The sequence below is a fragment of the Lepidothrix coronata genome, unplaced genomic scaffold (genome assembly GCF_001604755.1).
Source record: "Lepidothrix coronata isolate B3197 unplaced genomic scaffold, Lepidothrix_coronata-1.0 Scaffold37, whole genome shotgun sequence".
NCBI lineage: Eukaryota > Metazoa > Chordata > Aves > Passeriformes > Pipridae > Lepidothrix > Lepidothrix coronata.
The window spans coordinates 1,594,864-1,617,739 of NW_016690217.1; the positions used below are offsets into that span (position 1 = coordinate 1,594,864).

The following is a 22,876-nucleotide window of genomic DNA, read 5'->3' on the forward strand; positions in this document are numbered from 1 at the left end:
AGCTCTGTACCTGGGCCTTGCTGACCTGCCTGCCAGCATAGACCCCTCTCTGAGGCAGGTTATGACCCTAGAGAGCGAACTACTATGCTAAGATTCCCTGACTCTCTCAGTGTGTCAGTCTGAGTGCTGCTTTTCATTTGGGCTCAAATCAGGATTACAGCCAGCGTGTTACTAATTCTAGCTCCAAGGTACACTGGGAATGCAGGGCACTGCTCAAGGGGATTTGAGCAGCAGCAAACATGAGTATCCATGTTATTTGGGTGCCATATGCCTCACAATTTGGAGGAAGAAGGAAAGAAATCACAGCATGCCTGTTCTGGAGCAGAAGTATAACAAATAAAAGTATAGAGAATTCACAGTGTGTGTACAAATACTGAATCATTCCCTAAAATCATCTGCACCCTTGGGTATTTCACACATAAAGCTTCCACAGTATGTACAACGTGTTGAAGGAAATATGTGTTTGAACTGCTCAGAAGGACATAACTGCAAAACCCTGGAGCTTTCTAAAGAAGGTTGCACTGGGCATCAACAGAAATGCAGAAATTTTTTAGTTATGGAGCAGCATGATTTTGTTTAACTGCCCAGCTATCCTAACTTATAAGAAGTTCCTCTGACTTGTTAGTTCTTTCTTACTTCCCATGTTCTTGTCTGTCTTAAGCTCTCTGTAAAACTAGAATAATGTTATGCTGTATCATGAGCTTCTGCAGAGCTGTTTGATGTGCTATTTTTAAGAGGTCAGTCCAAAGCAAAAAAACCTTGAGCTCCAGGGGGAGCTGAAAATCACCTTGATACATGCCCTCTTCCCTCCCTTGGACTTTCCACTCCCCTTTCCCATTCTTCTATGGAGGTATGAAAAAATGATTTCATGAAACTGTAGTAAGAATCTATGCCTTGCCTCAGTTTGGGAAAAGATTGAGCTACATCTCTGGAAGTGCCAAATCAGACTTTTTTTTTGGAAGACTGTTACCATGCAAAATGTTCTGTGGAGTTTAGCATGATTTATTTCTTTAAAATTATGAAAAATCCTCTCCCACAATCGGATATGTAGAGACTCTGCATTCAAGCAGTTTGCAAGACTAAGGAGTTGTAGGTGGCAGGAATAACAAGCTGCACCCATACAGGACAGTGACTAACTGGCCAAGCTTCCATTCTTGCAAACTGAGCAGGAGGGAACACCACTGAGGGTGCTGAATGACAGGTGTGGGAACAGCACAGAAAAACAAAAAATAGTCCTTTTAACACCTCAGTCATGCAAAGGCCTCCACTCAGGTACCACATGCAGCTTTGGGCTACATAGCTTTTGGCAACACAGTTCAAGAAAGAGAGTAGTCAGCTACAGGTAGAAAATCCATATGCAAGCAAGAAGAGCAGTGAAAGAGCACATGCCCTCTGGGGAAGGACTTGGGTTTGTTCTGCTGAGAGATGGGGATGCTGAATGAGGGACCATTTTAACAACTTTGATTTCATAATCACCATGATAGACAAACTGTTAACTGCAACAAAAAGACTCAGAACTTTATAAAATACTTCTCAGTTAAAAGAGTAGCAGAACAATTTGATAGAGTGCAGAAGGAAGTGGTGGCATCTTCATCAAGTCTTTAGCAAAATGCGACACAAGCTTCTCTCTCACATAACCCTCTCCAGAGCACAGGGGCAACCTGGGCAGCCCTCTAGTTCTGTACTCCACCACTGATAACATATTTAGTTTGCTACTCAACTGCTAAGTTTTTGAGGGAAGAGGAACAGGGGAAATACTATGCCAAGTTGGAAACCGTTCTAGGCTTTGCAATATAAACTGGTAACACCCATGAATCACATCTCTCTGGAATGATGACTGTTGTTCCTTACTTACGCTGAGCATTAGCTGTCAGCAAATAATAGACATAAGCATTTCTAGATTTACTAGTTTATTTAGCATCAGATCGGTCATGCAAACCACTTACTGAAAACTGACGTCCCAGCATCAAAGCATATTCTCATGTCTTTATCAGCATTCCCATGCAAGCACACAGGCAGGTACACTGGTCCCACGCACAATACACTGAAATAACAAAACAGTCAATTTTTCTTTTCTGGTTCAAAGTTCTCTCTGGTTCATTTGTACAGTATCAGAAAAGTTACTACATAAACAGGCTTTTAGTCAGAAGTAAAAGTGTACAGTTGAAAAAGCAATCCATAAACTTCTATCTAGTTGCTAACATTGCTAATAGAAGCAAGCAGCTTTGACAGTACAGGATTTCTTACACAACTAAGCAGTGAAAGAAGGACACAGGCACACAGGACATGGAGCTAATTTGAGAAAGTCTAATATATATATACATATATATATAACATATTTTTCATTGTTATTAATAAGAATCCAGCCACCATTGCTCTGAGATCAATGAGCTTCTGTAACAGGCTTATAAAATACTTTGTGTTACTAGTCAATAGCACCATTTGTCTGTTTGTCTTGGAAGAATCAGCACATATCCTAACCATGCAGCATATACTATTCTTGAATTAACAGAATCACAAAATTCCCCACTTACAGTCTGGTCCTCATCCAGCCAGGAGCCACCTGAAAGGCCAAGCCAGACACAAGCCCTTAGTGTATCACATTTCTTCAGGTTAAAACCAGCTTAAGCTGATGAGCTCCTTACTGTGGGTGTGGAGCAGCCAGCCAATCTCTGTTCGGTACTTCATGGGCTTGCAAGGGCATGGTGGTTTAGCTCTTTGAGACTAACAAACTCCTCCCCACAATAATTCTTCCTCTCCTCCCACTCCCTCATAAGCTGGACCAGACACCATTACTGTTTTGCAAGACCATCCTATCAATGGTAGACTTGGCAGTGCTGGGTTAACAGTTGGACTCAATGATTTTAAAGGTCTTTTCCAACTTGAATGATCTATGGTTCTATGACTAGGGTTCATCCTCCACCTCTCCATCTTTCCTTCTCCCTGAGCACCTAATCATTTCAGAGGTAATATTCTCACGAGCATAGGCCTTTCAAGACTGTGTATTCTGAAAAAAAAGAAATAACAAAAAAACTTCCAACCAAAGCCCAAAATAAGGTTTCCCTATGGAACACTAAATAAAATTTCTGCTTTAATCAGAAGCATTAGCATGACATCTCAGGAGGATGTGGCATGAACAGGGAAGTGGTTTCTGTTGTGCATAACAGCACAAAACCACAGCTTGGGTTAGGTCTCAGTAGCCAGTTGTTTCAAATGTTCTTGTTTCGAATTACTTTCATTAAAAATCTCGTAGTTTGTAATTACTGTTTCCCTGCAGCCAAGATGGTAAAGACTTGAGCAGAGCAAATAAGGCACTACCACTACACAAGAGGGCAGTAAGTTGTTGGTGGCACCAGCTTGGATGCTTTGCAGGGTCCCATGGATCACTGTCATTCCCAAGGAAAATATTTCTCAGGGAGTACACTGCTGCAGCAGGGAGTTGGGAAATCCTTCAAAGATATTTTTTCCCTAAATATACATACAGTCCATTTGCGTAGTTTCGTGAAATGTTTCTTGACAAACTTCTCCATAAAAGATTATTTCAGGCCCCATTATAAGCTGAGGAAGAGACTGGGTGCCATATTAATAGTACAAACAATAAAACTTTGATATCTGACAAATGAAAAGTTGAGTCAGTGGTGAGGTTTATCAATCTAGAGGAGGCTGCCACTGAATACATTTGCAATACTTTCATATACATGTCTGGTGGGGAAGTCTGAAAAATAAAAGAAATCAAGGAGCCTGAGACCTCAGAAGAAACACTTAGAGACATTTTTCACTTTGTTCCTTGTCGACACAAAGCTAAGAAGGAGCTCTCTTTGGTGTGTTCTGTAGCAAAGTTTTCTACCATTTTTGTTGTAGGCATTCACTGTTCAGTGTTACTTAGGGATTTGTGACATTGTGTTCCTTCATGTAAAGTTAGCATTTGTAAGTAACGCTGTCATGCTTGGGGATCTGAGGACTGATATGAGGATGCAAACACCTATGCACAGTCCTGAGGATGAATAGATATGACTCGGTGCCTACCAGAGCATATTGTCTCTAAGACAGATCACAAGTCATTTGCAGCTGTAAATCACACCCAGTGGCTTGCCCTCAGCTTTTGGGTTTACCAGAATAACTGCTTCAAGTCATTTGACATAGTAATTTCAATTAGAAGAGCCATCCCAAATTCACACAACACAGGGATAAGAATTACAGTCTTTTTTCTCTTTGATAGACTTCCCCTGTGTGTGCAATGATTAGCTCCACACAGTTTTGTGTTACAAAGCAGATCATTATTTACAGTTCAGGCAAGAAAATGGACCAAGTGTTCTGAACTGACTTTGCAGTTTCTTCTGCCAACACTGTAAATGGCAATGCTGCATAAAATATGATACTAAATATATCAATTGGTATTAAATAAATGATATTAAGATCATTGGTCATAGCACACATGATATTTTTCAGAGTTCCTAAACCTGATGTATTTCCTTTGATTGACCTAAAAGTCTTTTCTACAGAAGGAAAAAGGTGCTGTTGACAAAGGAGCTTCCTGGTGCTGAGGAGCAGAACATGGCATAGTGTTATTCTTGTGTCACTTCGCTCTGAATCCCTCAATCCAAATACTAGCAGCTTCTACAGCAGCCCAGGTGCCTTCCTTTTCTATTGGGAAACTAACCCAAGAAGCCAAATTATTTTCTGTTTCTGTCTGGCATTTGTTGCACATCACTGAACTATTTCTGTCAGCCAGGGCCAGAAAAAAAAGAGGAAGCAAAAAAGGGAAGAATAACAAGAAGCCATTTGGCCATGAATGCATGTTAACACTTGTTCTTGAAGCCAGAGTTTCAAATGGAAAAAATAAGATCCCTTTCTTTTAAGCTTTGCTCTTTGTGTATTGTCATACAGCACTCTGGAATGCTGCAATTTCTCAGGTGGACAGAAAGAAGTATCTATGGGAGAAGCTGTGTGCTACTTCACAGGGGCAAACACATGCTGTTTAATATACCTTGGCCAGTAAACGTCTTCCTGATAACAAATTAAGGGCCAGATTGTCAGTTCTGCCACACATGCTGTGGATGGATCATTACTGGTCAGGAGCCTCTGGTGCAGTTTAGGGCAACTCATTACAAAATGTTGTGCTTATGTTGTTGCCCCACTTCAAGCCATGTCCTGATCATGCAAAAGGACAAGGGCACTGAAGTAATCTTTTTCCCAACTGTGCCTTGGAAGAAGCCAGAGCTCAGCAAAACTCTGTGCCATTATCTTTCATACTCTGATATCCTTTACTCTGAATTTCATCCAGCAGTGATCCATGTATACAAGATTTTAATCATTATAGTTTCAGTTCCAGCTGACTAATGCTGGCAAAGGACAAAAGATGGCTTAAAAGGTACTGCAACTGTTAATACAGACATGGCTCTTACAGATTGTTCAGCAATCTCTGCCTCTCTTTTAATGAATTTATATATTTGTGTGTGCAGGTACATATTCATATTTTAATCTGCTAAGTTCAGAATTGGGCCACTTTGACTATTCTATTGTATTTAAGCTTCTGTACTATGCCTATTCCCACAATATTTGAATATCTTCCAATAATGATTAAGTTCATGACTGCATTCATGTTCTCTGTTCCACTCTGGAGGGTAGAAGAGGATGTAATGCAGGTTTTACTTGTGTGTGTTTGCTGGACTTTTGGTAATAAGTATGCACATTGTTCTATCCTTATATTGTTTAGAGGACTCACACTCCAAAGGATGCTCTCCACTGATCCACCAGCAATCTTCGGTGAAGTACTCTGGCCAGAAGTTTTACTTCTCAGATACAAAGCAAAATTTTGCTTATGTGGAGAATTTAGAGTATTGCCAGTAAACGCTTATACATGTTCTGAAAGTAAGAATCAAAGAATCACAGAACGGGTGAGATTGGAAGTGACCACTGGTGTCGTCATCTGGTCCAACCTCCCTGCTTAGGCCAGGTTTCCTAAAGCACATTGCACAGGATTGCACCCATATGGTTCTGAAGTATCTCGAGGAAGGGCAATCTCTTCCAGTGCTCAGTCACCCCCACAGTAAAGTTCTCATATTCAGGATTTTCTCGTGCATCAGTTTCTGCCTATTGTCTCTTGTCCTGTTGCTTGGCACCAACGAGAAGAGTCTGGATCCCTCTTCTTGACACCCTCCCTTCAGATACCTGTATACACTGATGAAGTCCCCTCTCAGCTGTCTGTTCTTAAGGCTGAGCAGGCCCAGCTCCCTCAGCTTTTTTTTGATAAGTGTGATGCTTCTGTCCTCTCATCATCTTCATAGCCCTCTGCTGACCCTGCGCCAGGAGCTCTGTGTAAATATTTTATTCCTATAGGTAAATATATTATTCCTATTTTCTTCCTTTTCATTCCTTATTGTTTTTTTTCTTATTTTGCAACACAGCTGATGTTTTTGGTTCAATGAAACATGGTATTTTGCAGGGGATTATCAGAGAAGTTAGATTCTTTATATAAAAGCAGAACAAGCTCACACTATTGTGGTTTTATGTTCTACCTGGAATTATTCAAAAAGGGAAGAAAGGATATTCTTTGAGTTATTATTGTTTTATAAAGCAACTTTAAGGATGTTCTTCCCTATCTCCTTTTGTATCTCCAGGACTTGCATGTATCCCTGCTGCTGTGCTCTAGGTCTAACTCTGCATCTTGCTTGGTCAGCCTGATATTTTTTGTTACATGAATGCCATGCCTACATGAGCTGTGCACTCAACCTCAGCAGCAACAAGGCATATTCAGCCACACAAAACTGAGTTCTTCATCAGGAGGAACAGCCAGCCCCTGCACAAGGCTGGGGTCAAGGCACTGTGCTGAGACTTGTGCCCATCATTCTGTAAGCAGGCAATGTGCAAGACACCTTGCAAAGATCTGGTGGGAGTCCTCCACCCTACAACTTCATATGCCACTCCTGAAACCCCAGAGAACTGCACTGCAGTGCTCTGCATATCAACGTGCCTCAGGAGGTGTGCAGGAGCTGAGGGACTTTGTTACATGGAAATGAGTCTTTATCTTCCAGGGTCCCGCTACATTTCTGCTTAGCAGATAGTGCCATTCTTCTGCTAAGCTGGACACTAACAACTCCAAGCACCATCTTCCCTTTCCCTGCTGATGAGCTGAAGAAAATGTGATGTTTTCCTCATCCCCTGTGGCTGCCAGTTGTGTCTGTGCTTACAGTATGAGTTGTAGGAGAAGATGCTTTATGTGGCAAGTATTGAGCCTGGCTGCCTCAGAACTCTTTGCATTATTCACTAAGGCAAAGGGAATGCTGGGCAGTTTTTATCACTCTATCTGACCGATAGCCTGCTCGCTTCTGGGGACAGAGTCCTTAGTACCCTTCTTCTGAACTACATGCTCTATCAAACACTTTTGCCTTAATGTTCTTTTGTATTCAGAAGTTTGACTATAGCCTGCCTGTCTCTTTACAGCATACTTGCACAATGTAAACTATGAACTTAAGCTAACAAACCAGCACCAGGCTCATGCAGTGGGATCTACTGCGTCATCCACAAAGTTGCAAGCAAGAGTGTTCAAAATCATGGGAGCTCTGTTCTATTTTGGGATGAATCTTTCTGAACTTGTGAAAAATCTTGTTGTGCCACAGAGGAAGGACTTTGTTGGCTATTTAACAGCCATCAGATCCTCAGTCAAGCTCTCACATATTAGACTTTAATTGGCCAGTGCTACAATCTGTGATTAAAAGAAGTTTTGCTCAATTCAAATACTTCAAAAAGATGGCAAGATTTCCCTTCTGGTATTTAAAGGAGTTGGTTAATATGTTAAATATTTTTAAAAATTAAAGCTTAGGATTTCAACAGAAAAGAGCATCAGTGACTTTCTACCTATTTTATAACCACAGACATGAAACTTGTCCATCTCCACTAGTTTTCAAGTGTGTTCATATTTTTCTGCCACAATAAGACACTGGTGTTGCACTCCCCAGTCTGAATTACGGCAGATGCTGCTGGGAGGTGGTTTTTCAGACAAAATCAATGCAGGTAAAACTCCTCTCATGCACTACACCCTGGTCCTCCTCCTGCACATGTGTGGTGCTGTCAAACATCATCCAGGCACACTCCTTTACTGAGTCACAAATTGGTAATCCATTCAGCACAGGCACCCTCCCTGTTTCATGTTGAGCACAACAAAAGAAAATGAAGTAAAAACAACCAAAGCCCCAGAGCCTTTATGCACTGCCTCAGAGCTGCCTCTGAGATCACGCTATCACAGAGAGGTCTCCTGTTCCATGGTATCAGTTCACAGTTACTACATGATATGGTAGATTTAGCAAAACAGTAACTTTAAGAATCAGTTGGGACTACTTTTCAACTTAACAAACCATCAGATGAAGATATTTCTGCTCTCATAGATGCACAACGACTGCTCAGCAAGCTCCACTCCTGCAGAGTAGATGCAACTATACCAAATGAAGCAGGAAATGTTACAGAAATCCAGCATCTCCCATTAAACCTCCCTAGTGACCAAACTTTGATGGCTTCACCACAGTACCAGAGGGATGAGGAAAGTGGGTGGAAATGCATTTGTCCTGCAGTCACCTCACAGGAAGTAAGACAGTGAAAAGTGAGACAGGTGGAGGTACCTATCATCTTCTCCAGAGTGATTAGTCTTACTGCATGGGGAAAAATCTGCAAAAGTGTCTTGTTGGCCTTACATAGCTGCCATGAGCCCATCAGCTGCCTCAGCTGACCTCGAAGTGTGCACTTGAAAAAAGGATGGATACATGTACTTTAAATTACAACCTTACTTAGTTAGCAAACCTTTTTGTACAACTTCAAAGAGTTCTAAGAAGTGGATAAAAAATTTCAGGTACAATACATTCATTAGCATGCATTCTCACCTAGTAAAGACAGTATCTTTAATCTTCCTTTATTTATTAATCTAGAGCACATTTTATTTATAAAACCTACCATCTGAATAACATTGTATTACCTTTTAATCTAATCAGGAAATACACCTTCTGAATGTTTTATTGAAGTATTTGTTTTTCAGTAGCTGATATATTTTTTCAAAACAAGCTGTTCAAGGCCTAACATTAACATAAAAATAACAAAAGCAAAGGAGGAATGTTGAGTGTATGAGGATGTTAGGTAATATCAGTATTAAAAAGTTTAACGAGCACAAATGATATTGTTGTACATCAGGTTCTTTTTGCTGTTTCTGTAACATAACCTTATGACAGTCACATGCTGTCAAATTGATAACAAGTATAAATGGTCAGACATCCTGATGCATGTTAATTTTTCAGTTCCTTTCAATGACATTCAACAAAAACATCAAGACAGCTCAAGAGCCCGACCCTACTCTTGCAAGCTGATCAATGCACATAGCTGATAACATAAGACACAGGAGCTCTGGGTGGATGCAAGATCTGTGCTGGTGGATCACTTTACATGGAGGAGGGTTCTTTATAAGGAAAATATGGACTGTTTATGTTGACAAATAGAAACTGGTTACTCCTGAGGTTAAACTACCCAGGAAACAACTAGATTATACTACTTGCTCCTAGACCTTGTATAAGAGTATTTTCCCAAAGTAAAATCAGTAAGCTGTAGAATAGCTTCCTTTAAGCATTTACAACCTATTACATTGCAGATTACTCCCTCAGGCCCTATAAAAAGTCTTCTAGCTGCACAGTTTAGAAATTAATTAATAAATATGGTGTCAAAAATTCGCATTTACTCTAATCTTTGTTTAGTCTATCATTTTGTTTCACTAACACTTTACTACAGAATTAAATGGCAGAAAACTGAGTAATTTTGGTTATTATTAAAATATTGTATATAAACAGGAAAAATCTGAATAAGGCATTCTCAATGCAAGCTTGAGCAATGTACATTTTCACTCCCAGTGGAATTAACATTTCAATTTCTTCCCAGAAGTAGTGGAATGGTTTTTTTGCACGTAAATCCCCAAATACTTTTTCAATTTTACAGATAAAAAGCATTATTTCATACATCAGTTTTAAAAGCATTGGTTTGGTATTTCCTTCCATTTTGTCTGCTCAAGGACTATGGATCTGGAAAGAAACAGTCCAAAGAAACTCACAACACATATAAGACAACTACTTCCATAAAGTTAAATGAAACAACATTTTGTTTCAAATGCCATCTAGATAGATGTATATGAAGCATACAGATTATGGTAGGTAGTTATTCATCCCCATATTTTCACCTGCCGGTATTACTGCAAATTACACTGTTTCCATGACATGCCTTATGGAACAGTTTACTATTTTCATAAGCAGTCACATGCATTGAAGGTAGGATCACCAGCCAGAGTATTTGGCACCCCAAAGCAGAACCAGAGAGGTCAAGCTTACGAATCTCCTTGCTGAATGACAAATTAGCTGGTGTGTGAAATGACAGATCTCCATTGACATGAGGAAGCACATCGACCTAAGACATTTCCTCTGGAGCTGCTTCTGCTTCCTGAGTGGGTTTCTTTTCAGGTTTGCCACTGAGGATGGGAGATGGGTTGTGGCTGGGCTTGTTGCTGTCATGTGCACTGTGACTGCTGGCGCTGCCAAGGCGCGTTGATGCCACAACAGCTTTTACTGCAGCCTGGGAGAGAGAGGACCAAGCAAATGTTCCTTAAAAGGCATGAAATGTCAGCAAAGCAGCCTCAGCACAGTCCCCTTGGGGAATGTAACTACCTTTAGTCTTCCTGGTAACATCACATACCTGCCTGGGCTTGGACAGATTTAGAAGACCATCTGAAATTCTAGACTGAGGTTTAAAATTGCTGCTGTCACAAGGTTACAAGTTGGACAACATGAACATGACTTCTTTTTTCAGCTGCAAGTGCTGCATATTTTTTTTTTAGAAACTACTTCAGGTTTTCATGTTGAAGTTAGATGGCAAAGAGAAAACCATCTTCTGCCATAATAATAACAGTATCACTACCGATTATGCCATGAAAATTTCACAAACTGAAACAGTATTTATTATTATTGAACTATTGCATATGCCAAGCACATTGGTGCAGAGCATACAGGCAACTTCCTAAGGATATACATATAAACCCACTAATTTGGGTAGGCTTTCATATTACACAAAATATCACAAAATGAAGACACTCATGAAGACAGTTATATCAGCCCTTGCCTCAAAGAGTATTATTGCCTGAAAAAACAAACATACAGAGACGAGGAAAAGAAATACTAATCTCTGTGTATGACAGCTCAAGTTACTTTTGACTTGGCTAGCTTTTTGCTTAGGCGTCACAGAAGTGGGTCGGTGGGAGGAGATGAGGAGTATAGCAAGTTTTGTGGATACCTTGGAGAGGTAATCACACTGAAACAAACAAACAAACAGAAGCAAGGAAATAAAAAGAAAAAAAAGAAGATGCTAATGACAAACAGACTACACAGTCATTGTCAATAAAAACGAATCAGCTAACACAGAATATGAAGAAAAAGTACCAATAAAAAGTGGCACGAGTTTTCAAAGTGAGAGTCCAGACCTCTTAAAGCAAAATTCACAGAGATCCACTTAGTGGTGAGAGGACTTTGGACAACTGATTACAAGAATAGGCCACTCAATGATAATATAATGTCCAAAGATACTTTTAGTGTATCTCTCACAAGCCATATGGATGTTTATGAAATAAATTCAACACAGCTTGTGAAAAACAAAATCACGACTGAGACCTTTAGAGTTATTTAATAAAAATATGTCTTTACATAAAGAAAGCCTGTCTCTGAATTTGTATGTTGGGAAAGAGGGTAATTTCATACTATTCTTACTAACAAAACAACAACTAAAGCATGTTCTGCTTGAGTTTCTGCTTTGGTCTTATTTTTTTTGGCTAGCAATCAATTGTCTAAACTTTTATGGTTTATTTTACATGTATATATGTGTAAAACTTTTAACTCTACAATAAGTGCTAACTTCAATCAATTCTCTTAATAATTGAAGATTTGATCGTTTAATCTTTAACAGAAAAGCAATGAATAAGCAAACTTATAAAAAGCATTAGCTTTTAGTCACAAAGGAATAAATTGACTACAGGGATCTAAATAAACTGGTCTTCAAAAAAATCTTTTTGGTGATCAAAGGTGCAAAACTATAAAGAAACACAAAATCAAAATATCACTGTGAATTATATCCACAGTCTCTGAGAATTTTGTAAACGACAAAATGTTTTTCTTCGCCCTGTAGAGCTTCTCTGTCACAGTTCCCTATTAATACTGAAAAAAATTAGCAAAAGGAAAGTTAAGGGTAATTTGTTTTGTGAATTTAGTTTGCACGGAGTTTGTAAAGCTCTCAGTTAAGATGCTTTTAACCCTTATTCCCCAAGGCTACAAGGGCAGCTTCACTGTAACCGTTGGTAATAATTTCTGTGCTGAAGTATCCCTGGAAATATCTTTTGAGCAGACACAAATCTTTAACAATTAAAAAAGGGATTTGGGGAGAAGAAAGTTTCCTGATGTTATGTCAGTTAGATGCCTAGCTGCCTGCTGGTAGAGTAACTCAGGGTGGCTTAAAGACCAAAATATGCTACAGTAGATTAAATTTCTTACAGATTTATGGATGCTCATTAAGAAATTATTCAGAATTTTGTTCCTTCTTGTCAGTACTATAAGGATGCCAAACAGTACAGGACAGACGGATGGACAGAAGGAAGAAAGGAAGAAGGGAAGGAAGGAAGGTAAGAAAATTGTGAAAGTTGTGTGCATTCTCATCAGTTCTATCTGTGTAGACAGAGTTATCAATCCACTTCACCAATTTTTATTTATTTGGTTTCAGTTATCGACTAAATCAGCTTCCACTTCTTCAATTTTCATCAGTTACCTTAAATAAAAATCTTCCATACCACTATGGAATGTTGCCCTCAAAAGATATGTAAGTTTTCTGCAAGGCTGCTAATTTAATTGTATGCTTTCATAGCCAAAACAGACACTGTGTGCAGAGACTTGCCTTAAGTTTACGCCGGGCATTGAATTCTTGAAGTTTCTTTTGTGCGTTGTCCATATGTGCAAAATTTGCTGCCTTCCCTGTGACCCATGGGTGCTGCAAAGCCTGTAGAGTGGTGAGGCGCTTCTTGGGGTCTAAAACAATCAACTTTTTAACCTGCATCACAAGCAAGAAACACAAAAGACTATTAACCTTATTCTTCATTTACATTTACCTAGCTTTGCATTTTGGGGCTCTGGTCCTGGTTTTGGGAAGCATCTTAGGTGAAAGGCATTCTACAAAACCAACAAGAATTTGCATTTGTGTCTTTGCAAGTATTTTGCTTCTGGCATTTCTTGGTCCTCCATAAATAACATCTGAGTAAGACAGCCATTAAGGGGGAAGAGAGAAGAAAAACAAATCAACCGGTTACCAACGTATTAAGAATAGGTACCAATGCAGCTGACCTGTATCTGCCATAGGGTGTTGCATGTCTGAATTGCCACATAAACCCTAAGAGATTCTCAAAATAACCCCAACCAGGCAGTTTCTCTGAGCAGTGTCTTTACTTTTGTATTTGGACAACTTTTAAATGAGATTAGAAAGTTTAAATTATAGTGTGTGCAGCTCATCCAGACTTGTACCATGCAGTCACTGTCAGGTACATCATAAAGGAAATGTTTCTTTCAGTCTCTCTAAAACCTCTTGTACACATGAACTAAAAACCACTGTACAAGTATTTTTCTCTTAGCCCACCCTGAAACTAATGCTGTTCACACCAGTCTTTCTGTCACCAAGGCCAGTGAAGCTGCACCTCTCCAAACATGAGAGTAGAACATTTTTGGGAACAAGGCACTGCAAACATACCCCTGGGAGTGGGGTTGGTACAAAGTGCTGGATACAAAGTGTGTCCAGTCAAGCCATCTTTCATGGGTTTTGCTGTTACATCTGGACTAGTAGAGTTTTGAAAAAAAGAGAAAGGTGGGGATGGAGTAACAAAGTACACAGATGATACTTTGCAGAGCCACACTTACCCAGCTCTCCTGACTGCACACCCTCCTGGAGCAGAGTGCAAGCGATGGCACAGGGCTCCACTGCTGCTTTGTACCCAAGTGTGAGGGAAGACTCGCTTTAGGGTTCTCTGAAATTTCCCTACAAAGAACTATTAAAGAAAGATGGTGCCAGGCATTGTGATGAATCCAGCCTGTTGTGTCTCCATGGAAGAAGTCAAGGTAAACAAATTCCTTCAACTGGACCTCCAGAACTGCCCACAGCAGAAGGTTTTAAGAGTCATGGCCTTCATCCTTATCTACAACTTCCTATACAGTGTTCAAACCTGAAACTTTGAGCTTTATTGTACCAGAACAGTATGGAGCAACTTGGACAAAAGCTCTGTATACACAATAAATAAGCAGTTTTACTTTCAGGCTGCTGTTTATCTGGCAGTAAATGATATTTTTTTGATTTTAGAATAACTTCGCATCTAATCAAACAACAAAAAAGTACTTTGAACTTCTACGGTCCTTCCATTTGAAATGTCCTGAAGTACTTCACAAACACCAATTACATAGTATTTTATGACAGAGTTTTGTATAAGTAATATGGAGCAGACCATTTGTGTTTTCAATGTTAATGAAATAACTGAATTATGCAAGTGATTATTGACTAAAAATCAGACTCAAGCATACCTATCTCTGCAGATCAGCACCTCCTGAATCCAAATTACTTTATCCAGTAATGAAAGAATACAGTGCAGATAGCATGTCAGCTCTTGCATTTTGCTAATGGACCATATTTAAAAGTAATCAGCCTTTTCTCATCTACTGAGAAAAAAGCTTAAATGGACAGAAAAAGTCTGTCAGAAAAGGCAGGGTGAAAAAAAGTTTCATTTCCTTTAATATTCTTTCCCTAAAGTTCAGGCTTGAAAACTGAAAAAAAAATAAAGGGCTTGTTTTTACTTTCCCCTGAAGGTTGTTGCCCAGAAAAGAGGAATGAGCTTCAGAGCTGGAAGAAAAGGCAGGCATATATGAACATATATGACAGCTGCTAACAATCTGGCTGGTTCAGAGAAGGACCTGAACATCCATGGTTTTGAGGGCAAAATTACAGCACTGGACTAACAGGGATATTTAACAGCACCCTAAGATGTCAAAGACAAAAAGAAAAGCAAGGGGCTGTACGAACAATTAATTAACCAATTATTCTTCCCCCACCCCAAAAATTGACTCAGTGGAAGTGATACTAGATACTCTGATCTGATTTTTGCTTTACTTACTAAATCCTTGGCATTCAGAGACACATCATCCCACCAGGGGGACACAAAGTCATATTCACAGTTCAGGATTCTCTTAAACATGTACTGATCTCCCCTGTCATCATAAAATGGTTCAAAGCCACAAAGTCTGCAAGGATAAAAAAGAAATAAATTTATCAAAGATTAATTAGTCTTTGGATTGTTAGGAACAATTCATGGTATTATTTTTCCCTACTTTGTATTCTGTAGACCCCTTTGGAAAACCAGACCTGGCTGTACTCATGAACTCCTAATTCTACAGAGCAGAGAAAAATGTGGTCAAAAGTATTCATTAGCACTGGGAAAGGCTGGTCAAATTGTAAATTTTCCATTTTCAATGTATTTAATTGGAACTATTAGTACAGGGACTTAACGTAAGAGTAGCCATACACTAGTTGGTATCTGTATACCTTCTATATGCTAATAAATATTTTCTAGCAGCTCTTTGCTCTGCTGGTCTCAGGTTGAAGTCACTTGAACTACCAGTTATTCCTCAGTCTGAAACCTTTGCTCATCACTGCTGTCTCAGTGAGGCTTCTCCCACTATGTGTCTTTTTGAAGTGGGTGCAAATGGGCACATTACTAAGTTACAAATTAGTGTAATGATGTTTTCTATTTTAGTCTTAGTTTCTTTGCTAGAACTTTCTGACCTTACTTTTTTAGACTGTTTACAAGCACAGAGTTAAGGTGATCACAGAGTGTTTATCAGAATCTTTGTAACTCTTGCCAGATGAATAGGAATTAGCTGAGGAACCTCATTTTACCTGTGAAGTTAGAAGGTTTGATTATGTTCATCCCTGTACATTCTTTCATCCTATGATCCACAAAATGTAAAAACCTCTGTCAGGTTTTATTAATTACCCCACATCTTTACTTAGGAAATGTTGTGATCTCACTAATGACTGCATTTTTGAATATATTGAATAATACAGATCCCAGCACAGATCCACACTGCTGGCCTCAGGAAAAGCAAACTCACAGAAGTGGTTTCCACTTATATAATGTCCTTTTTTATTGCTTCCTTTCACTTTAATCATGCTTGCACACATAATCAGATATTTTTAAGTGAGTTTCCTATTCAGAATGTGATCTGAGCTAAACAGAAAGTCTATCTGCTACTCTGCCTCCAGAAAATGCAACAAGCAAAGAGATGATGACAGGAAAACAACAGCAGATATAATGATCAAGACAGCAAGAAGTCTACAAAATGTAACTTTATAGTTTAACTTGGTTTTGTATTTCTAAACCCAATCAATGCGCTTACTGTCCTGAAACAGGAGACTGACACTCAAGGAAGAAATGTGGTTTTGGGAGTGGTGCATAGCTGTGGATGAACAGTTGCATCACATTCCAGTGCTGAAGAGGAGAAACACTTCATTGTAAGCACCTTCTGGGCACATTATTAATTTCCAGGTCTGGTAGAGATGGATTAAAACACCAGGATCCAGCCTCCAAACACCATGTGCTTCAGTAGGTGGGAGCTGGCCACAGCACCCCAGCTGTTGCCCTCCTCTTTGCCTCCCGTCGCACTACCATTTCTGGACTTGCATCAGGTCACTGTCATCCCCATGGAACATCTTTGCTGAGAAGGGTTGTTGGGTCCCTCACTGGCCCAAACTGGATTTTGGATACCGGGTGACACACAGTACGTTTACATACACACATACATACACACAGTATGTTTAAGACTTCATCTGACTGCACTGAAAATCTCCTAAGCTTTCTCTACTTTCATTGTAACTCACTATTATCACCTTTTGTCTTTTTACAGTTTCTATAGATATGCTTCTACTTAAAATAAAAATCCATTTCAGCAGACAGATTTTTTTTTTGCTACATGCCAAATGAGATGAATAAAACTAGAGGTGTGATTTCAAAATAGATTAATTAAAGCAGAGTAAGATTCAATGCAGCTGCTCTTCATTTAATTTTATTTTGAAATATCATTTTATTGTGATGACTCATTTTATATCAATTACATACAAATAGAGAAAAAACCAATGCAAACAGCTACAAAAACAATTTAAAAATGACCAAATGGTGTTTTATCTCCTTTTAAGTTAGTGAAAAACCATCTTTAACTAAATCCATGCAATTTCAACTACAGGCAAAGCCTCTGTATTTGTTGACCTCTATCTGCATCTCAAACATACTGAAGGATTTCTAATATAGGAATACACAAGGACTGTTCTTTTTGCCTTTTAAACCTGTAACATGTAGCTTCTTTGGAATTATGACAGTTGTCATCAATAGATTTTAATATAATTTGCCTCAGGAAAAACTGTTCAGTCAAAATATGTGTCAAAGTTTTTCTTAATCAAATGCTTCGATTAACAAGAAGATTAATGAGAAGTTTTATGCAGATCTTCTGTAACATGGTTGTTGCTCTTACATCCATTCCAGTTTGGAGGCACATACAGCAAGGCAATTTTTGGACTGTACTGAAGAGCATTCCTTCTACTAAACAATGAGACCAAGATATGCAACATTGTCCTTTAGGCTGCAGGATTAATGAGTTAGTTACTGTACATGTACCACCAGACATATTGAGCCACAGAGCTTTACATGCAATAGAAGAGCTTTAAATGTGGACTACTGTTAAAGCTTAAAGGAAAATATAGCGAAGTGGATTTTTGCCTGGCTTATTCCTGTACATCAAATTGGATTTCAAGTTGGGAGTAGAAAGGATCATAAGGAGGAAGAATCATAGAATCATAGAATCACAGAATCAGCTGGGTGGGAAGGGACCTCCGAGATCATCAAGTCCAACCCTTGATCCACTACCATCGTGGTTACCAGACCATGGCACTAAGTGCCACATCCAGTCTCATCTTAAAAACCACCAGGGATAGTGAATCTACCACTTCCCTGGGCAGCCCATTCCAATGCCTGATTACCCTCTCTGTAAAGAATTTCTTCCTAATATCCAACCTAAACCTCCCCTGGCACAGCTTAAGACCATGCCCTCTTGTCTTACTAAGAGTTGCCTGAGAGATCAACCCCCACCTGGCTACAACCTCTTTTCAGGGAGTTGTAGAGACTGATGAGGTCTCCCCTGAGCCTCCTCTTCTCCAGGCTAAACAACTCCAGCTCCCTCAGCCTCTCCTCAAAGGACTTGTGCTCAAGTCCCTTCACCAGCCTCGTTCCTTCTCTGGACCTGCTCGAGCACCTCAATATCCTTCCTGAACTGAAGGGCCCAGAACTGGACACAGTACTCAAGATGTGCCCTCACCAGCATTGAGTCCAGGGGAAGGATCACTTCCCTGGTCCCATTGGCCGCACTGTTCCTGATCCAGGCCAGGATGCCATTGGACTTCTTGACCACCTGGACACACTGCTGCCTCATGTTCAGAAGTGGAAGAATATCCATTCTGGCGGTGTTCCACTCAAGAGCAGCAACTCACACATTTGTTTTTACACTAGTGCAGAAGTTTAATATGTTTTGGGAGCATCTTCTGAACAGCTGGAAGGTTTTGAAAGGCTGCATATAGCAAATGCCACTCCATATATTCAAATAGGAGTTTGATTTCTGTTCTTGCTTGGAGCTTGCCTACACTTGAAACCAAGTTCTGCTTAAGAAAGGAGCTCAGTTTCAAGTACAACTTCTTTAAGCCTTGAATAACTACAAAAGACCAAAGCTTAATCTAAGTGGTTTTATAAAGGGTCAACAAAAGTCATCACTCCAATCTTAGGGACAGCCTTGCTGACAACATTCACATCTCTCTGTCATGTGTGGAAACCCCAGAACTGACAAGAAACGAGCACCTGGCAAGTGATTTCTGAGATGTGATCTTTTACATAAGGTCTGGATCTTAAACCAGACCTTGAGACAAAGGGTCACATTTAAAACGGAGAAGATAAAAAAATGGGAAATGGAAGTATTGTAGCCTATTATTTACCAATACATCAAAGGAGAGCTGTGAATTATATAAAGCTTATATACACAACAAAAGATGTTTTCTGATATTTCCATCAAAGGGTTTACATATCCTTACATGAACTTTTAGTATAAATCCTAGAGAATGCAATTACTTCTTTGCAAAAGACAAAAAGAAAATAATTCTATTATTACACACTGTACTTGCTGGACACAGTTAAAGAGTCCTAGTAAGGGAAACATAATGACCCAGATGTATAAAATCCTCCATATCTTTAATGTACATATGTAAAATCTCATTTTCTTCTCCTAAAAGGCATCCTGCAAGTATTGTATATAACTACACAAGCCATCTTATCATCGTCACTGTCAAGAGACTAAATTAAGTTATTTATTCTCCCATAAAGGGAAGTATCAATATATTATATAAATTTTTCCCTTCTCAATAATCTTCCTCTGAAAGATTCAATGACACAATAAAGTAATTACAATGCTTACCAACTGTATCATGACTAGCCATACTAAGATGTAGACACAAATGCCTACCTTTAGACATAACTGTTTGAAAATTTTGGTCTACAGTTGCAACTTCAACTGTTTAAAATATGTGCGGCCAGCATTGCTCATACCCCTTTATCAACACGGTCTTTTGTTATCTTGTAAGAAAAAGAACACTTCGACATTAACCCATCAGACTGATTTGCAGACAGAGAGTCCAGGGCTGTTCCCTGCCTCCTGGCTGAGGTGCTATGAGACAGCAACACTGATGCTGCAGCTGCAGCTTTGTCAGTGTCTGTGGCTGACACAGGTGGGACAGCTGCATTTGAGAATATTCACAGGCACTGTGAAACTACCGCAAGCATCTTAACTTCTTGTTGTCTCATCTGTAGTCAAGAACCAGTTTAGGATCTCTCACAGTTTATGTGAATGAGAAGAAGCCTCCAATGATTTCTGACACTCGCATGCTTGTGTTTTTGCTTTCAGCATCTTCACTGCTACTCATTTACTTTAACAGCATGATTCTGTGCAGGTCTTCCTGTTGTTCAGGAAGGAGTATTATATCTATCAAATACATAACCTGAGTATTTTCCATGCTTCTCTAGGATTTAACTTACTTCAGTAAGATTAGGAATATCATAATTAAAGTTCACTATCTTGTCTTTTTCAATGGCATAGCTCATAATATCATAAAATCTTGAGGGTGTTAACAAATTAACCGCTCCGTAGCACCTTCTGCACTTACAGGATGTAGGTGATAATTCCCAGGGACCACATGTCCACCTCAGGGCCGTAGGCACATCCGCGCAGTATCTCTGGTGCTGCAGATGACAAAACACTTGTCAGTAAGATGAAAGCTGAATGAAGAAGTAACAGTCACAAAGTCAATTAAAGTCCATGAACATTCATACCTCTTAAAAAGGTAGGATCTGTTTCTTTAAGCCCTCAATTTGGCAAATGATTCCCTTCACTGAATATAAAACCAAAGAAGTTATGCCCAAGCAGAGCCACAATAAAATGTAAAGTGGACTTTGGTTTCAAATTGCTTTTTAGGTTTGTGAAAGGAACCACTGAAAGCTACACTGTTTTACTTAGTGCTTTTATAATTACATCAACAACAAAAAGAGGGTCAATGAAAATCTCTCCCTTATAGGATGAAGAGGGAAACACTGTAACCAAGGATGAGGGAAAGACTAAGGTACTTAGTACCCTCTTTGCATAAGTCTTAATAGAAAGACTTGTTATCCTCAGGGCAACCAGCCCCCTGAGCTGGCAGACACGGACGGACGGGGAGCAGAACAGACCCAGGAGGAGGTAGTTAGTTACCTGTTGTGCCACTTAGATACTCACAAGTCTACGGGATCAGATGGGATTCACCCAAGGGTACTAGCGGAGCTGGCAGAGGAACTCGCCAAGCCACTCTCCATCGTTTATTATCAGCTCTGTATAACTGGGGAGGTTCCCAGATGACTGGAGGCAAGCCAGTATGATTTCCGCCTACTAGAAGGTCTGGAAGGAGGATTTAGGGAACTACAGCCTGATTTTGACGCTGGCAAAGGTCATGGAACAGATTGTCTTGAGAGCGATCACACCGGGGGACCAGTACAGAACAACCAGGGGATCAGGTCCAGCCAGCATGGGTTTAGAAAAGGCAGGTCCTGCTTGACCAACTTCATATTCTCTTATAACCAGATGACCTGCCAGGTGGATGAGGGAAAAGATGTGTCTCTTGTGTATCTGAACTTCAGTAAAGCCTTCCAGACTGACTCCCACAGCAATCTTCTGGAGAAACTGGCTGCTCATGGCTTGGACAGGTGCACTGCTTGCTGGGTAAAAAACTGGCTGTGGTGTATGGAGTTACATTCAGCTGGTGGTTGGCCACTAGTGGGATTCCCCAAGGCTCAGTGTTGGGGCCAGTCCTGTTTTATATCTTTATCATGATCCGGACAAGGGGGTTGAGTGCACTGCCATTCAGTTTGCAGAAAGCACCAAGTTGGGTGTGGATTAGGAAAGTTCTACAGAGGGACCTGGACAGGCTGGATTCAGGGCACAAGGCCAGTTGTATGAGGTTCAACAAGACCAAATGCTGGGTCCTGCCCTTGGGTCCCAAAAACCCCCAGCAGCACTACAGGCTGAGGGAAGAGTGGCTGGAAAGCTGCCTGGTGGAAAAGGACCTGGGTGTGCTGCTCAACAGCAGCTGAGCATGAGCCAGCATTGCCCAGGTGGGCAAGAAGGCCAATGGCATTCTGGCTTGGATCAGCAATACTGTGGCCAGCAGGAGGAGGGAAGTGCCTGTCCCCCTGTACTTGGCGCTGTTGAGGCCACATCTCAAATCCTGTTCTGGGCCCCTCACTACAAGAAAGCCATTGAGGTGCTGGAGCATGTCCAGAGAAGGGCAATGGAGCTGATGAAGGGTCTGGAGCACAAGTCTGATGAGGAGTGGCTGAGGGAGGTGGGGGTATTCAGTTTGGAGAAGAGGAGGCTTGGGGACACTTTATCACTCTCTCAACTATCTGAGAGGAGGTTGTAACAGGGTGAAGGTTGGTCTCTTCTCTCAGGGAACAAGAGATAGGATGAGAGGAAATGGCCTCAAAGCTGTGCCAGTGGAGGTTCAGGTTAATGATCAGGAAGAATTTTCTCACTGAAAGGGCGGTTAAGCATTGGAGTGGGCTGATCAAAGAGATGGTGGAGTTGCCATCCCTGGAAGGGGCACTTAGTGCTATGGTTTAGTGGACATGGTGGTGTTCAAAGGCTGGGCTTGATGATCTTGGAGGTGTTTTCCAATCTTAACCATTCTATGATTCCATTTACTTAGCATTTTATTTAGGCTTTATTTTTGATATTTTGTTTTAATTGGAAGGAAAGACAGATCGCTTCAGGCAATTTCTTTTGCTGCATTGAGGAGCAGACAGAAAGGCCAGGCAGTTTTGGGGGACTCCAGCTCTGCAATGGTAAAGAGGAGTGAATGTCTGCCCAAGCAGCCTGACAGAAACACCTTGAGGACCTTGGTCCCACTGGATCTATGATGCATGTGGGATGGCTGTCATATTTCTGGAGGACAGCGGACTTGTTGTACCTACATGCACCAACACTGCAGCATGTATGCAATCTCTTCCCCTTCCTGCATTACTCTTGCATGGCCATGAAAAGCAGGTCTTTTAATATTTTTTAGTATTTCCAGAATTTTGCTTTTGGTAAATGGATTTGTCTGACACATTGCTGTGAGTTTAGATATTTCCTGTAACAGACTGATCATAAATCACTGCTCTGCACTGGCT

At 40.3% G+C, this 22,876-nt stretch overlaps 1 protein-coding gene across 1 annotated transcript in view; it reads right to left on the reverse strand.

Annotated features, from left to right (window-relative positions):
• Nucleotides 1-1,897: 1,897 nt before the first annotated feature.
• The window catches only part of CAMK4 (calcium/calmodulin dependent protein kinase IV), a 147,126-nt gene continuing 126,147 nt past the window's right edge, over nucleotides 1,898-22,876 (reverse strand). The window contains exons 8-11 of the mRNA XM_017812752.1: nucleotides 20,344-20,419; nucleotides 15,206-15,332; nucleotides 12,955-13,107; nucleotides 1,898-10,596 (exon numbers count right to left, since the gene is read on the reverse strand). Coding sequence (XP_017668241.1) covers nucleotides 10,432-10,596; nucleotides 12,955-13,107; nucleotides 15,206-15,332; nucleotides 20,344-20,419 — 521 coding nt within the window. The 3' untranslated portion in view covers nucleotides 1,898-10,431. The remainder of the gene's footprint in view (nucleotides 10,597-12,954; nucleotides 13,108-15,205; nucleotides 15,333-20,343; nucleotides 20,420-22,876) is intronic.